The sequence below is a fragment of the Erinaceus europaeus genome, chromosome 9, assembly GCF_950295315.1.
Source record: "Erinaceus europaeus chromosome 9, mEriEur2.1, whole genome shotgun sequence".
In the NCBI taxonomy this organism is placed as follows: Eukaryota; Metazoa; Chordata; class Mammalia; order Eulipotyphla; family Erinaceidae; genus Erinaceus; species Erinaceus europaeus.
In genome coordinates this window covers 5,490,826-5,507,394 of record NC_080170.1, presented here as the reverse complement: position 1 = coordinate 5,507,394, position 16,569 = coordinate 5,490,826, and the positions used below count along the sequence as shown (strand labels likewise).

The 16,569-nt window shown below is 53.5% G+C and overlaps 1 protein-coding gene across 1 annotated transcript in view; it reads right to left on the bottom strand.

Annotated features, from left to right (window-relative positions):
* SLIT3 (slit guidance ligand 3) overlaps positions 1–16,569 on the bottom strand; it is a 122,677-nt gene that overhangs the window by 88,444 nt on the left and 17,664 nt on the right. The window contains exon 3 of the mRNA XM_060197011.1: positions 7,390–7,461. Within this exon, the coding sequence (XP_060052994.1) occupies positions 7,390–7,461 (72 nt within the window). The remainder of the gene's footprint in view (positions 1–7,389; positions 7,462–16,569) is intronic.

Below are 16,569 nucleotides of genomic sequence, written 5' to 3'. Positions count from 1 at the left end.
TCTGGGCAAAGGCAGGACTGCTCAACGGGTCCTCAGAGGCTCCTGGGACCAGTCAACGGCTCCCCCGTGTGAGTGGGTGAGTGTGAACACAGGGACAGCCACATGAGTGGCCTCCCTGGACACAGATAAGCCCCCACCCTGGACGGCCCTCAGGCTGGCCCAGGAGTGCAGGTCAAGTGCCTACGGATTCGAGGTCTGACACCCACCCAAATAAGAGGGTGGCAGCACTGGACACGCACAGTTGTGTGTTCCCAAGGCCCCACCCAGGGCGGGAAGGATGGGAGCCGGCCTGGAGGCACCATCTGCCTTCCTCCTCCTCATGCCCCTGAGTGGAACTCTCTAGAATCTGTTTCCACAGTTGCGGAGTTACTGTTGCATTTTGTTGGGAAGCACTGAGCAGACCCAAAGGCTGTTAGAGCCCTGCTGTCTCGGGAGAGCTCCAGCCCACAGTCTGTGGAGAGGAGGGGGCAGGAGCACACTTGTCCTCTCATGGGCCCTAGGGGCCACTCCCAGAGTCCCTAGAGTCCCCAAGTCCTAACTGATCTTATTTATTTATTCATTTATTTATGTTCTTTGTTTCCCATTGCTCAGTTCTGGCTTATAGTAGTGGTGGTGGGATTGAACCTGGGACTTTAGAGCCTCAGGCGTGAAGGTCCCTTTGCACTTTGCATAAAGTCCCATTATGCTATCCACCCCCACCCAGTCCTGACTGATCTAAGGTCACTGGATGGACAATGTGAAAGTCAGATACGGGTCCACAACCGCAAGGACACAAGGAAGTCGGAAGCCACGCAAAGCCCTGAGTCCCGTTTCCTCGAGCCTTCACAGAGCTGCTTGCCCAAGTAGAAAAAGGGCCTGCTTCCATTTCAGAGAAGTGCTGGCCTTTTCCAGAGCTGAGTTGCTGCTGCAGTGGTCTTGCCTGCAGAGCCGGGGGCCACAGCTCTGTCTGGGTCATAGTGACAAGTGCAAGGACATCTGTGGGGAGCCTCATCCCTCCTGAGGCCCTGGGGGTGGAGTGGAGTCACCATGCGCCCCATAACACGCATTTCTCCACCCAGTCACCTGCAGCACCGCCCCTGCAGCACGGCCCACCCTGCCTACCCCACCGCCCCTCACGCTCTGCAGACATGTGAGGGCTTTGGCTAGGCAGTGACAGGGTGACACTGGGCCAAGTCACGGCCACACACCTCAGTCTCCAGGGCTCCTGCACAGAGTCATTTGCAGTCCCAGCTGAGCATTTTGCAAACATTAAGACATGGAAATAAGACTCGTCTCTGCTGGGAGACACCAATTTCCACTGGAGATCTTTGGTTCATTATTAATTATGTTAAAAAAAAAGGAACATATACTAGGGAAAGACAGAAACAGGACAGGCTGGGGGTGTGGATCCACCTGCCAACACCCAGTCCAGTGGAGAAACAATGACAGAAGCCAGACCTCCCACTTTCTGTACTCCATAAAGAATTTCGGTCCAGACTCCCAGAGGGGGAGAAATATCAGGGGGATATGATCAGAGGGCTCTGAACTCCAACTGCATCAGGACTCCAAGAGACAACAGGAAAACAGACAACAACAACAAAATAAGGAAGGACGCTCAGAAGTAGCAGACGTGACTTAGAAAGGAAGAGAAGGCAGGACCATAGGAAAAATGGGAAAATATATAAAAATATAGATCAAAAGTTATAGAGAGAGTAGTCAACCTGTATCTGTGACCTTGGGAGAACTGCTGTAGCTTCTGATGGAGGGAAATGGGGAAACAGAACTCTGCTGGTGGGAATGCTGGTGTGGAATTATAACCCTGTGATCTCATAATTTTGTAAATCAATATTAAATCATTAATAAAAAAGGAGAAGAAAGACCACCACTCTGCCAGGGGAATGGGAAGGGGCCGTGAGACTCAGGGTTGCTTGCTGTCGAGAGGACACTGCTCAGAGCTGAAGTTCCGGGCCAGGCAGAAGAGAGAATCTTGACTCAGGGGTGGGGCAGGCACCTTGTTTCAGCACCCGGACTTCCCCTGATCACCTACGGTGTGCAGGCCTGTGTGAGGAGAGGAGGCAGCACTGAAGCAGCCTCCCCACCCCAGCCTGAAGTGTCCGTCAGCAGAGGCCTCCCAGGGCACCTGCCGCCCTACCCTGTGCCTGCTCTGAGTCTGCTCTCAGCCACTGAGCTAGCCTGGGCGGGAGGCTCTCAGTCACTGGGCTCAGCTGGGGTCCAGGGTGGGATGTGGACTCGGCTGTGGGGCTAAGTACTCAGATGTGAGTCCATCTGGGGGTCAACTTTCCAAAATGGCAAACCAAGGCTCCTGGACTGTTCTGGGCACTTGCTGCAGCCAGCAGCCTCACCAACGCCCAGAGTTCTGTTTCTAGTATGCCTTCTGGTGTGCTGTTGTTAATTTTTTTTTCCATTGGTAGCAGAGGCCAGAAATGGGAGCTGTGCTGATCGGCACAGGAATGCCCAGGGTGCCACGATCACTAGCTTTCGGGGTGTCTGCTTCAGCCTAGAGGACACTCAGGTGGGGAGAGTCTCCCGGCACTGAGCTTTCTGACTGATGCCTCCAAGCATCGCTGACCTGGGCTGGCCATGGCCCTGACAGTCCCTGCACCCTCACCCAGGCCAATGGCCCACAAGGGACAGCGAGGGCACCTGATTCCTCCTGACTCTTCCACTGAGGCAGGCTGTGGGGCATCTGTCCAGGTGTGACAGAGCTGGCCCGCCCTCTGCCCTGGATAGCCCCCTCATCTGCTCTAAGCCTCCACTTGGCTTTAAACACCCAGACTGGGGAGCTGGGCGGTGATGAACCTGGATAAGCACACTTAGTACCAAGCGCAAAGACCCGTGCAAGGATCCTGGTTTGAGCCCCCGCTCCCAACATGCATCGAGGATGCTTCACAAGCGGTGAAGCAGGTCTGCAGGTGTCTCTCTCTCTCTCTCCCTCTCTAGCTCCACTTTCCCTCTCAATTTCTCTCTGTCCTATCCAATAAAATGGAAAAAATGGCCACAGGAGCTGTGGATTCAAAGGGCTGGCACCGAGCCCCAGCGATAACCCTAGAGGCAAAAACAAAACAAAACAAAACAAAACAAAACAAAACAACCCCCAAAAACCAAAAAGCAAAAAACACAACACAACAAAACAAAACAAAACAAACAAACCCCAAAAACCAAAAAGCAAAAAACACAACACAACACAACAAAACAAAACAAAACAAAACACCACCCAGACTGATGGGGGGTGATGGTGGGTCTAGGGCTCAACAAATGGGCAGTGTTTCTAGAATGCTCCTTGGACCCCCCCCCCCCACATACCCTGCTGGGTGTGGTCACGAGACCATCCCCTCCCACACTGTGCTGCTGGAAAGTGACTGCAATGACTGCATTTCTTTCCCCACAGCTGTTTAGACTCTATTTTCTTTTCTTTTCCTCTCTTTTCTTTTCCTTTCCTTTCTTTCTTTCTTTCTTTCTTTCTTTCTTTCTTTCTTTCTTTCTTTCTTTCTTTCCTTTTTTCTGGTACCAGAGCACCTGGCTCCAGTGACTTCGCTGTCCCTGCAGAGGCTTTCCATCCATTTTCTCAATCTGAGGGCGAGGAGGGAGAGAGAAGAGGAAGGGGAGAGCATCACAGCATGTGAGCTTCCCCTGGTGCCACGGTGCTCCCCCTTGAGGTGCTGGTGTTCGAACCCGGGCTGTGCACCAGGCAAGGGAAATCCCCTGTCTGGTGAGCTGTCTCCCAACTCTTTTGTCTACATTTCTAATGTTTTTTTTTTTTTTTCCGCCTTAAAAAAAAGGCATTCGTTTATAAGAGGTAGAAGAAGGGAGAGCCCCAGGTATCTGGCATATTCTACACTGGGACTCAAACTCATGACCTCATGCTTGCAAGTCAGGTATTTTACAAACCACACCAGCTCTCAAACCTGATGTCATTTTGCCTTTGACGTATCTCTGACCCAAGCTGGCCTGTGGGGTGGGAGGAGAAGGGGGCCGGCACACGTGGGCTGGGGGTCTCAGAGCCCGGCTAGGGCAGCCCCGCACAGGGGTGGGGGTGATGGGGACACGCATGAGGCCGGCATGAGGGAGTGTGGGCAGCTGGGTCTCAAGAGGCCTGAGCCGGGGACTCCCGGGGTAAAGAGCAGGTGGGAAAGGGTGGTGGAAAGGTAGCTGGGCGTCATGGAGGCAACTCAGCCATCCACGGTACAGGACCTGATGGGCCTGGCCCCGGGTTCAACCTCGGGCACTGCCTATGCCAGAGCTCAGCGGCGCTCTGGTCTCTCTCATGAAATGAACAAATAAAGCTTGAAGCATCTGGCAGCCAACAGAAGGGGGTCTGAGCCCCAGCCCTCAATGGGGATGCTTAAGGACTCCTTGAAAGTTGAGCTGTGACTGGGGGAGGTGGGAGGTCGGGGTTGCTGAGGACAGCACTGAGGCGAGGAAGGGCAGGGGGCTCTGGGAGGGGGAGGTGGAGAGTCAGAAAGGCGCAGGCCTCCCCCACCCCCCAAGTTCCATTTACCTTTGGTTTTGTGGGTACCCTCAGGGGACTCAGGAATGACAGCTTCTCAAGCTCCTGGGAGCCCCCACACTGCCTAGCTTACTGTGTGTGTGTGTGTGGGGGGAGGCTGATACCAGGGTGGGTCCAAGTGGACCCCGGTATCGAAAGGCAGCATCAGGACAAGCTGACATGCAGGCGCAGCTGTCCTCAGAGAGGCGGGCTGCCAACGGAATTTCTCTCCTGGAGGCAGAGGGAGAGGCCACTGCACACCTGGAGGTGCTGGGGACCAAGCCTGGGGCCAAGGGAGGAGGGCCGCAGTCCATTCCTGGCTGTGGCTCCCCCTCCCCGCAAGACCCTCCTTCCTCAGTGGGGAGAAGGGTCTGACTGAAGGAGGGCCCAAGGAGAGATATCTTAAGCGGTGATCCACTCTCACCAACTTGCCCATATGACTCCCGGACCCCTGTCCCCTGCTTGCTTTCAACTTGCAAATGAAAGACAAAACAGAGGGGCTGGGGAGACAAGATGATGGTTATGCAAAGAGACTTTAGTGTCTGAGGCTCAGACTGCCCAGGTTCGATCCCCAGGCACCACCATAAGCCAAGAGCTGAGCCTTGCTCTGGTCGAAATAAAAGCAAAACGGAGAATCTTGGGTGTTGGCTCTCTCCGAGGTCAGTCACCCTGTTTTGTCTTAACCTGCAGGATTGAGAAGCTTTTGATGCCTTTCCAGATGTCCTCCTGGGGTGGGGTACTTGTACCTCCTTTCTCTCTGTCTATGAAGAATGTATCGATTCAGGTGTGTGTGTGGGGGGCACCCCTCTATGTTATCTCTGGAGACTGCAGGACGGTGGAGGCTGATGCGGAGGAGATGGGGCTGGGCTGGGCTGGGCAGGGCAGGAGGGTCTCTCTGCTCGGCCAGTTTCAGGATGGCTCGGGGAGGGGGGGGGTTGAGGGGGAAGATGGATGGAGTTGAGTCCTGTGCCTCTGCTGGAAATTAGCAACCCACCGAGTCACTGATGGTGATTAATTTTAAGCACTTAGCCATGTGAAGCCAACTCAGAGACGCGCTGAAACAAAGCCATTGATCTGGACGTGTTTCCATGAGAAGACAAACTAATCAGCCCTGCGGGCTCCAGGAGCATGAGGCCGGGAGCCTTTTCCTTATCAGCAGAGGTCTTTACGCTTCAGGTTGGTGAAACCTGGTGTCCCTGGGCACTGACTTTTTCCTGCCCCGCCTTAGCAAAGGTTTGCAGCTTCTCAGCGGAGACTGGGGCTTGCTGGGACCAAGGGTACAGTGGGAGGGGAAGCCAGGGAGGTGGGAGGGGTGGCATTGCCAACATGTCTTGGATTCCAGCCCATCTGTCTGTCTGTCCTTCTGTCCAGCCCTCCCCCACATCCTGACAGCCACCTTTTCCAGACAGGTGACACCCCATCCCAGGGGCAGGGATCAGGTATCACAGCTGCTTGTGGGAGACTGGTGACTTCCATGCCCTGGCTATGTCCCAAGGAATTTTTGCAGGTGACACACCAGCTGGGCCCTCTCTCCACACTCTCAGCTGCAGATGGGGAACCTCCCTCCTCTGCCTGGTCCTTTAGGGGGAGTCTGCATTTGGGCTTCTAAATTTGGCCTGGCGTCCTCTCTCTCACAGACGGGTGTTTGGGCTGGCTTTGGGGTCGGGATTTCGGCACTGAGGGGGCATCTGTTTCAGCAGTGACAGCCTGGCGCCTCTGCCCAAACCTGTCTTCTACCCTCAGGGGATTCTCCTCAATCACACTTGTGTCCTGTGTCCTCACTTATAGCTTGAGACCCTCTTGGACTCACTTCTGGGTCCCACCCAGACTCAGGGACCTGCTGCTCTGATCTGCTGGCCAGGAGACCCGTGTGTGTGTTTGTGTGTGTGTGTGTGCGCGCGCGTGTGTGTTCATGTGTTCGTGTGTGTGTATCTGCCTTCCTCCTGTGCACAGGACACTGTCCCTCAGTTGCACTGTATCTGCCTGTCCCTCTGGACGTCAGACATGGACCCTGGAGAGACCATGTCATTTACGGTTCTTGGGGAGACTTGGGGATATTCCTACTTGTTCCTGGGGCAGCCAGGTGTGCCACCAGAGCTATTTTTAGAACCTGGCAGTCACAGAACCAGGGATGTTGCCCCCGGGAGAGACGGTCCCCAGGGGGAGCAGGGAGCCTGAGGGCAGACGGTGTGTCTGCCAAGGTCACAAAGCTGGAGTGGTGTCGGACGGAGACACAGGTCTCCTGACTCCTGTCCTGCTGGGTGTCACTGCCAGTCCCCTTCGGGGGTACCCCACATGAGCTCTCTGGACCAAAATCCCCTACGTGTCTCCTCACACAGTCAACTTTGCTTTGACCCCAGGATCACGGTGGCTGACCCTCATCCTGGAGAGGAGGGTCAGAACACAGAGGCACCCACTGTGTCCGGGCAAGGATCTGCCTGTCTCCCTGTTTCCAGCTTCTGCCTGTCAGTCAGCACACACGTATAGAGAAGAGGACCCGGGTTGCTCCTACCGTCCGCACCCCCCACCGTCCGCATGCCTTCAGCCCTCCCTGTCAGGGTCTCTGATTCTGGAGGATCCTGACGGATTCCCTGGGACCACCGTGTCTCCCACTTCCCAGACCCGGGAGCAGTCTCCTTGTGTGTCCTTGTCTCCACACTCTTCTCGGACACAGTGGCAGGTGCTGGGACCACCCCGGTTGGTCTGTCCCCTCAAGGAGACTCCACCAGCAGGAGCCCCGAGAAGTGAGAGATCACCCAGCTGCCTACAGACACTTAGCTGAGCCGAACCAGGACAGCAGAGCAGCAGGACAGACCGAGCCACCCCCCACGCTCCCCGGGCCCCCCGGGGACACACACACACAGGCGCACACACAGGGCGGCGAGAGGGAGGAAGCCACTCACAGGATCTCCAGACCGCGCAAGGCTCGGAAGGCTCCGTCCTCAACACAGCTGATGTGGTTGTTGTCCAGCTGCCTGTGGGGAAGGAAGCAAGGGGACAGCGTGAGGCAGTGGATCCCGCGGCCAGGCTGCTCTGAGGCTGCTCTCCTGCTGTCTGAGCCGGGCTGGGGCGCGCACGGCAGCCTGGCAGGGCTCAGTAAATATTAATTGCGCATTTTTTTTTTTAGGCAGAAGGGAGTAATTTCATTACATTAGGGCATCCAATCCATTATGAGCTCTTACCGTCATGTCACTGAAACAATTTCATTAAGCTAAAGGCCTGTAAATCATTGGAGGTCACTGCCGTGCCCCGCGACCTCCCTGCCCCCCCACCCGCCCGCCGCCCGCCCCTCTTACTGGAAGTGCCGTCCTAGCTCTGACAGGGCGCTAAATCTTAGCCGGGGGGCGGGGGGGGGGACTGCACCACCGGGCAAGCGAGCCTCGGGTGCATGGGGAATAGAACAATTCCAAATTAGACCCAACTAATCTAATTTTATAGTCTTTTTATTATTCCAAGCACCAAATGTCTGGGGTGGCTCAATGCCTCTGTGCTTTGTTATGGGCCCATCTGGCCCGTCCTTCTATGGGAGCATTTTCCTGACTAGATTCAGATATCCCCCCCGGGGCAGCTCTGGTCATCAGTCGCACCCCAAAAACCCACCCGGGGCAGAGAGAAAAGGGACTCATTCTGTACCTTAAAAAGGGACCCTGCACAGCCAGACTGGGAGGACTGAACGCATCTGTTTCAAGGTTCCTCTCTCTCTCTCTCTCCTTTCCTCCATCTCTTTCTATCTTTCTTCCTTCCTTTTCTTTTCTTTCTTTCTTTTCCTTTCCAGCTTATGAACATGGAAACGACGGCTTCTTGAGAGATGCCCTGCCTAATATTCACTCCCGCTGGGGGTGCAGGGTTATTCCAGCACATTTAACTGTGGCCACACTATTTTCTGTTGTTCCAGAAAGCTGTGGTTGACTGTGAAGACTGTACCGCTATAGCCAGGAGTTCAGAAGATGGGTCTTTCTGTCAAGCACCAGCCCTGCCCAGCCCCAGCGGAACATCCCAGGGCCCTGCCAGCTCACAGCACGGCGGCTCACCTGCCTGTTCTGGCTGCTTCGTGCCTGAGCTGGACACCTTGCTTCCTCCCCTCCCAGAGCAAGGCAGGGAAGCCAACCCAGCTGCAGCCTCAGGACCAGAGCTCTGAATCAGGAGGTGGGTGATTCAGATGGAGGCTCCAGCTGGTTCTATTTACGTTTTAGTTTGATGATTAGGAAAGTCTGCAAAACACGATGACATCATTCGTGCCTCGGTCTGTGTGGGCTAACAGCAGCCGAGTCAGCAGCCCTTTGATGGTCTGAGAGGCTTAAAGATACCTTCCTCTATTGTGGGGTCAAAGGAACCCTCCTGCACTGCTGTTGGGACTGTCAATGGGTCCAACCTCTGTGGGAACAGTTTGGAGAACTCTCAGAAGGCTAGAAATGAACCTGCCCTATGATCCTGTAATTCCTCCCTTGGGGATGTATCCTAAGGAACCCAACACACCCATCCAAAAAGATCTGTGTGCACATATGTTCTTAGCAGCACAATTTGTAACAGCCCAAACCTGGGAGCAACCCAGGTGTCCAACAACAGATGAGTGGCTGAGCAAGTTGTGGTCTACATACACAATGGAATACTACTCAGCTATAAAAAATGGTGACTTCACCATTTTTAGCCGATCTTGGATGGACCTTAAGAAATTCATGTGAAGTGAAATAAGTCAGAAACAGAAGGATGAATATGGGATGATCTCACTCTCAGGCAGAAGTTGAAAAACAAGATCAGAAAACACAAGTAGAACCTGAACTGGAATTGGCGTATTGCACCAAAGTAAAAGACTCTGGGGTGGGATGGGTGGGAGAATATAGGCCCAAGAAGGATGACAGAGGACCTAGTGGGGGTTGTATAGTTATATGGAAAACTGGGAAATGTTATGCATGTGCAAACTATTATATTTACTGTCGAATGTAAAACATTAATTCCCCAATAAAGAAATTAAAAAAAAAGATACCTTCCTCTAAACCAAAGTGGACCTGATGTGCAAAGTCCCAAGAATCGCCAGCCCACAGCCCAACTGACAAATCCTCTATTCTTTTTTTTTTTTCTTTTCCCTCCAGGGTTATTGCTGGGCTCGGTGCCTGCACCATGAATCCACCGCTCCTGGAGGCCATTTTTCCCCCTTTTGTTGCCCTATTGTTGTAGCCTCGTTGTGGTTATTATTATTGCCCTTGTTGACGCTATTCGTTGTTGGATAGGACAGAGAGAAACGGAGAGAGGAGGGGAAGACAGAGTGGGGGAGAGAAAGACAGACACCTGCAGACCTGCTTCACCGCCTGGGAAGCGACTCCCCTGCAGGTGGGGAGCCGGGGGCTCGAACCGGGATCCTTACGCCGGTCCTTGTGCTTACATCCTCTATTCTTTCAAAGTCACTTGATTTCTGGACAAAAAGAAGCCCATACAAAAGGGTGTGTGTGTGTGTGAGGAACGGATTTTCTGTTGTATTTTGTGAGCAGAGCACCCAGAACCTGTGCGTACCTGGCTGAAAGCGGGAAGGCTCTATGTCGGGGAACCCCCATATTCCAAACTCCTCTTTTTCGTTTGTCTCAGAAAACAGCAACAACAACACCAGGTGGAGGAATCAGCAGGTGCTAGAATTTCCTCTCTCAGCTCGTTCACCCTGGTCCAGCAAAACGGCATGGAAACTGTGTCCAGGAGCCTCGGGGAGCGTCTACACTCTGGGACATGGACGCCATGGGCGCCCATGGAAGCAGGCCTGTCAGCCGTGGGTCCCTGTAAGTGCCCAGAAGCAGGCACGACGGTCAGAATGGAATGGTGACCACAGGACAGACAGAGAGAGCTGCTGCGGCTGCCAGAGGTTCTCGCTGTCTCTTCAACGTTTAGACATTTACAGTAAAATAAGAAAAGAGACCCAGTCAGATGACCTCACCAACGTGTCCCAGAACTTCCCCTCCCCAGAGCCCTGCCCCACTAGGGAAAGACAGAAACAGGCTGGGGGTGTGGATCCACCTGCCAACACCCATGTCTGGTGGAGAAGCAATGACAGAAGCCAGACCTCCCACCTTCTGCTCCCCCAAAAGCATTCTGGTCCATACTCCCAGAGGGATAAAGAACAGGGAAGCTTCCAATGGAGGGCATGGCACATGGAACACTGGTGGTGGGAACAGTGTGGAATTGTACCCCTGTGACCTTACAATCTTGTTGATCATTATTAAATCATTAAAAAAAATTAAAAGAGGGAGTTGGACGGTGGCGCAGGGGGTTAAGCGCAGGTGGCGCAAAGCACAAGGACCGGCCTAAGGATCCCGTTCGAGCCCCCGGTTCCCCATGTGCAGGGGAGTCGCTTCCCAGGCGGTGAAGCAGGTCTGCAGGTGTCTGTCTTTCTCTCCCCCTCTTTGTCTTCCCCTCCTCTCTCCATTTCTTTCTGTCCTGCCTAACAACGATGACAGCATTAATAATAATAACTACAATGACAATAAAAAAGAACACGGACAACAAAAGGGTAAATAAATAAATATGAAAAAAATTAAAAGAAAAAAGACCCAGAAAATGGTGAAGAGAAGCAGAAGCAGTGCTGTTTTTTGGGCCTCTAACTCCCAAGGTCCAAGGCTGCCCACTGGCAGGAGTCCCAGAGCCCTCCCCACGACAGCTCCCCCCTCCCCGATATTCTTGACGTGGGCTGAGCACCCCTTTCTGATTTCCCATAAGAGTTGGGACCACTGAGTGCCCGAGAATCTTCTGCGAAGGCGGCTTCTAGTGTTTGAGCCACGGCCCCACTCCCCCAGGGAGCCCCACGGGCAGCCAGCACCCCTCAGCAGGCAGGAGGGCAGTGCGCCCGGCGTGGCTCTGGGAAGAGCTGGGAGGCCCGCTGGACTGGATGAGACCAGAGCCACCCACCCAGGGGGAGCAGCAGCTCCTGGTCACACTGCGGGTGGGGGCCAGAGGGTGCAGATGGCAGCTGGGGGCTGTTGCTGGGGGCAGACTGAAGAAGGGCCCTTGCTGTCAGGACGCTGTGTGTTTGCTGAAACTGACGTATCCGTGGTTTACAGCATTATAGTATTTAGGCGTTTATGGGACTCACCGGACCCACTGCCAGAACTATTTGCTAGGCCCCTTTCTTTCCCTTCTCTTCCCTTCCCCTTCCCCTTCCCCTTCCCTTCCCTTCCCTTCCCTTCCCTTCCCTTCCCTTCCCTTCCCTTCCCTTCCCTTCCCTTCCCTTCCCTTCCCTTCCCTTCCCTTCCCCTCCCCTCCCCTCCCCTCCCCTCCCCTCCCCTCCCCTCCCCTCCCCTCCCCTCCCTTCCCCTCCCCTCCCCTCCCCTTCCCTCTCTCCCTCCTATCAGAATGCTATTCAGCTCCGGCTTGTAGTGGTGGTGAGGACTGAATCTGGGATTTCAGAACTTCAGGCATGAAAGTCTTTTGCAGAACCATATGCTGTCTCCCTCACCATATTCACTGGGTTTCTGAAACTTTCTCCATTCCCTACACTGTTTTAAAAATTTTTATTAGTGATTTAATAATGATTGATAAGATTATGGGATTTAATAATGATCGACAAGATTGTGGGATAAGAGGGGTACAATTCTACACAATTCCCACCACCAGAGTTCCATATCCCATCCCCTGCACTGCAAGCTTCCCTGTTCTTTTTGCCTTTTGCCTCCAGTCTTGGGGGAAAAGTGCTGGTGCTGGTGCTGACTCTGTGAATCCACTGCTTCCCGCGGCCATTTCTCTCCTTTAAAATTTTTTTTTCCCTTTTAAAATTTTTTATTAGATAGGACAGAGAGAAACTGAGAGAAGATGGGAGAGAATGTGAGAGCGGGGGAGAGAAAGATAAGACACCTGCAGACTCTTTACCATTTGTGAAGCGTTCCCCTTGTAAGTGAGGGTCAGGGGCTCGAACACAGGCCTATGTGCGTATCCTTTCACATGGTACTTACTACATGTGCTACTGCCTGGCCCTGAAAGCTTCCCTATGCTTTATCCCTCTGGGAGCATGGACCAAAATTATTTATGGGAGCAGAAGGTGGAAGGTCTGGCTTCTGTCATTGCTTCTCCACTGGACATGGGTGTTGGCAGGTGGATCCACACCCCAAGCCTGTGTCTGTCTTTCCCTGGTGGGGCAGGGCTCTGGGGAGAGGAGCTTCCAGGACACACTGGTGAGGGTGTCTGCCCAGGGAGGTCAGGATGGTGTCATGGTAGCTTCTGTGCTAAATATGAATAGACATGAGCCCCAGGTCAGATTGATGGGGTTTGCAATTAATAGTATTTAAATAATTTCCCCATATTTGGGAGCTACTCTCTGCCCTGATCCAGCTTTCCAGTCCTATTTCCAACTCCGACACCATCTCCCCAGACAACACTTTCAGCCCACCTGCATGTTAGCTGTTAAGCTCAGGCAAAATTAGTAAAGTCATGGGTCCTTTGGAATAGACCTGAAATAGCCTCCCTGGCTCCTTCCAACATGGAGACCCTAAATCTCATCTGCTCTAGTCTCACCTTTAGGTTCCTGATTATTAACCAATTTGTTCTGCTTTGTATCTTAATGCTTTGCAGCCACCAAGCTGCAGATGCTACCATGATGCCATTCCTTTGTTGTTGCTGTTCCCCAGAGCACTGCTCAGCTCTTGCTGATGGTGGTGCAGGGGATTGAACTTTGGGCCCTCAGGCATGAGAGTCCCTTTGCATAACCATTATGCTGTCTCTCCCATGTTCCCACTCCTTTTACTTATTCATTTTTTTTGGAGGAGGGGGGGGCACCAGAAACCCAGCTGGAAACTCTGAATCTGACCTCTATAGGAAAGAAAGTCAAACTGCGGGGAGATGAGGCACTCGGCGAGACGGGAAGCAGAGCACCATTGCAGGAAGAGCTTCAGCGGTGTGAAGGGAAACCGTGCCTTCCATTTTCAAAGTCCATTACTCAGCAGCTTGCTCAGGAAACCCAAGAGGCTGAGAGAAGGCCCTCGTCGCAGGCCGTGAGAACACAAGGCCGGCCGCGACATTTATCCTCTCTGGGGGTGCACAAGTCACACACTTTGAACAAGTGTCTCTGTGGGAGCCTTTCGCAGACCATTTGAAGACACGGGAGATGCACCAAAATGCAAAGCCTTCACGCACGATGGGTGTGCCTTCTAGCTGATGCTGTCCTCGATAGCTTTCTCTCCAACCACAGTGGAAGGCGGCTCTGCCTGCTATTCGAACACTCCTCGGGAAACAGGGTGCAGGCTAAGGGAACACAGAGCAGACGAAACCCTAAATGGCCTCAGGTCCCCAGGGCCCTGTGTTCTTGCCCTGAGCACTAGCGTGTGCAGGAGGCTGGCTGCACGTCTGCAGCTTTTCCTGGAAGCCCAGCATCTGAGCCAGCCCCTAAGCTTGGCTCTGACAGAGTCCCCTTCTTTCACAGTCTCTGCACAGACACAGGCTAGTTAGCATCTCTTGGGGGTCTGTCCGGAGTGGATGTCCTCCATGGCAGAGAACCTTACGGCGAGAAGCCAGTGGGACCACAGCACCGACCTCAGGTTCTATCGATGGTGTCTGATGGAGGAGGGCAGGCTGTGTATGTGTCCTGGGCTCCTAAGTCAGCCCTGCCTTCTTCTTCCTCTTCCTCTTCCTCTTCCTCTTCCTCTTCCTCTTCCCCTTCTTCTCCTTCTCCTCCTCCTCCTCCTCCTCCTTCTCCTCCTCCTCCTTCTTCTTCTCCTTCTGCTCCTCCTCCTTCTCTTCCTCCTTCTCCTCCTCCTCTTCCTTCTTCTTTTTAAAAAGATTTTATTTACTTATTCATGCTAAATGATAGGAGAGAGAGAAAGAACCAGACATCACTCTGGTACATGTGCTGCCAGGGATTGAACTCAGGACCTCATGCTTGAGAGTCCAAAGCCTTATCCCCAGCCCTGTCTTCTGTCCAGAGCTTCTGGCTTTGCAAGGATGCCTTCAAAGAGCCCTTCTGGGGCCAGTACAGAATGGCCCAGTGCGATGCCCAGGGGACACCAGCTCCCAGGAAGCCTGAGCAAAGGGAGCTTGGGACAGAGGCACAGAGGATGCCCGGAAGCGTGCTTGCTGGTGGTTCTGCACCTCACACACTGCTGCTCCATGACAGCCCAGCTAGACAGCCCAGCAGACTGGGGGCCTCCTGGCCCATCCCGCCAGCTGTGAAAGAGCCCCTTCCACCCCCCATTGCAAGCCTGGAGGGCTGGAACCAAGTCTCCCAGGCCAGGGCTTCCACTGTCCCCCTTCTGTGGCCCTATGACTTTGCCAGGAAGAGGGGACAATGCGGGCATTCTCCTCTGACCACACTGGTAGGGGGGCGGTCATTGTGCTGCACAGAATGAGCATGACAGTTGGAACCAAGAAGCCCCCCCCCACTCCCACCCTGAGCTCCATGAAGCAACAGAGTAGGTGGGGGGGGGAGGGCTGCTTTCAGGCCAATGTTGGCTCATTGGCCTGGACTTTGCACAGAATGTTTGCCTTGACCCTCATCTGCTGGGCTTGTCTGGCCACCAGGAAGCCCCTTGCCCACCTGTAACTCTATCAGTGCTGCTGGGAGCCTCGGGATTCTGCGAACAGCCTGAGAGTTAAAAGTGTCCCGAGTCTGTCTAGACTCCTGGGAGGAGGGCTCTGACTACTGCTGGTTGGAAGGGTCTTTGTGGGTCCTCAAACCTGCAGAGTGCTCTCCAGATCCTTGACCAGGGGCCTGATAGCTAAGAGGTTAGGGACAGGCTGTGCCATGATTCTGAAGATGCACCTGAGGCCTGTCATTTTGATACCTTAGAAATGGAGCCTGGGCACTGGCTCACTGGCTCACTGGCTCAGGAGGTTCGAACTCCAGGCCAGCATATCAGGGAGCCCCACCTCACTCCTCACCTGGATGTCGTCCTGTGGCCTTGGGGGGCAGGTAGGGAGAGCAGATGGACAGTTGCTGGAGCTCTCATGCCAAACAGAAGTGGTCAAGATCCCCTGGAGTTAAACCTCATGATTCCTGAACAGAATTCAAGTGCAAAGCACAACCCCCAGGGCTGTCTTAGCAGAGGCACCAAGTGTGTCTATGGCTTTGGCAGACCTGCAAGTCTGGTCTCGGGATCCAAGTCTTGACAAAGCAAAACCAAACAAACAAACAAACAAACAAAACAGACAGACAGACAGCCACAGAGTATTACCAGGCGCCCACACAGAGCCAGGAGCCTGGGCTCGGGCAGGAGTGTGAGTGAGACAGCCTAGGAAGAGGGTCTCTGCGCTTTCCAAGTCTCCATTAGCTGAAACAGCATGAAAAAATGCTCAGAGCTGCTTTGAATGGTTCTCACGAAATACATGCATCCCCGCCAGAGCGCGCTCCATGCCAATCTGCCTTCTTTCCGCCACAGGCCCAAACACCCCAACAGAAATGGACATGAATGCTGTTGGGGTAGAAAATGGACTCCGAGAACTCTGTGACTGAAAAAAGACAAGGGGGCAGGATAGGGGAGCCCTGCTTCCTTAGAAGGCAAAACACAAAGTAACCTTCAAGCATTCCTTCTTTTCTCCTTGTCTCCCAACTGTCTTTTAAGTAGAAAACAATAGAAGTCCAGTTGTATCTGTGAAAGTTTTCTTTTCTTTTTTTTTTTTGGAAGACTAATTTAAGAGTCTAAGGGAAAAAAGTCATTAGGGCAGAGTGAATTACAGAAGCATTTGTCTGCCACTGGCTGGGGGGTGGTCGTCAAAAGAAAAGAAAGGAGAATAAAACTCAAAGTTCCTTTGACTGACAAAGGATTGTGTGCAAAAGAATCGCACACACGTCACCTCATTTTGTAGGCAAACCCAACAGTTGATCTAAGTCACATTCGGCTAATGAATTGTCACTGCGTCTCAGCGCCGAGGAGTGCATGACTATTCTACATTAAAAACAGCGTCTCAAGTGAACAGGAAGCGGCAAATCTGGGATCTTGCATATTCAGCAGATTTGGCCGCCGGGCCCAGGGATCCACGCAGGGAGGTGAGTCCACTGATCTGTGAGTTATTAATACACGCACACAGACGCCCGCCGCACAACCCACACACCTTCATGCCTCTACTTCCCACATGACCGCGGCATGGGGGAGCCTCCTCCTCCAACCCCACTCCCCGCC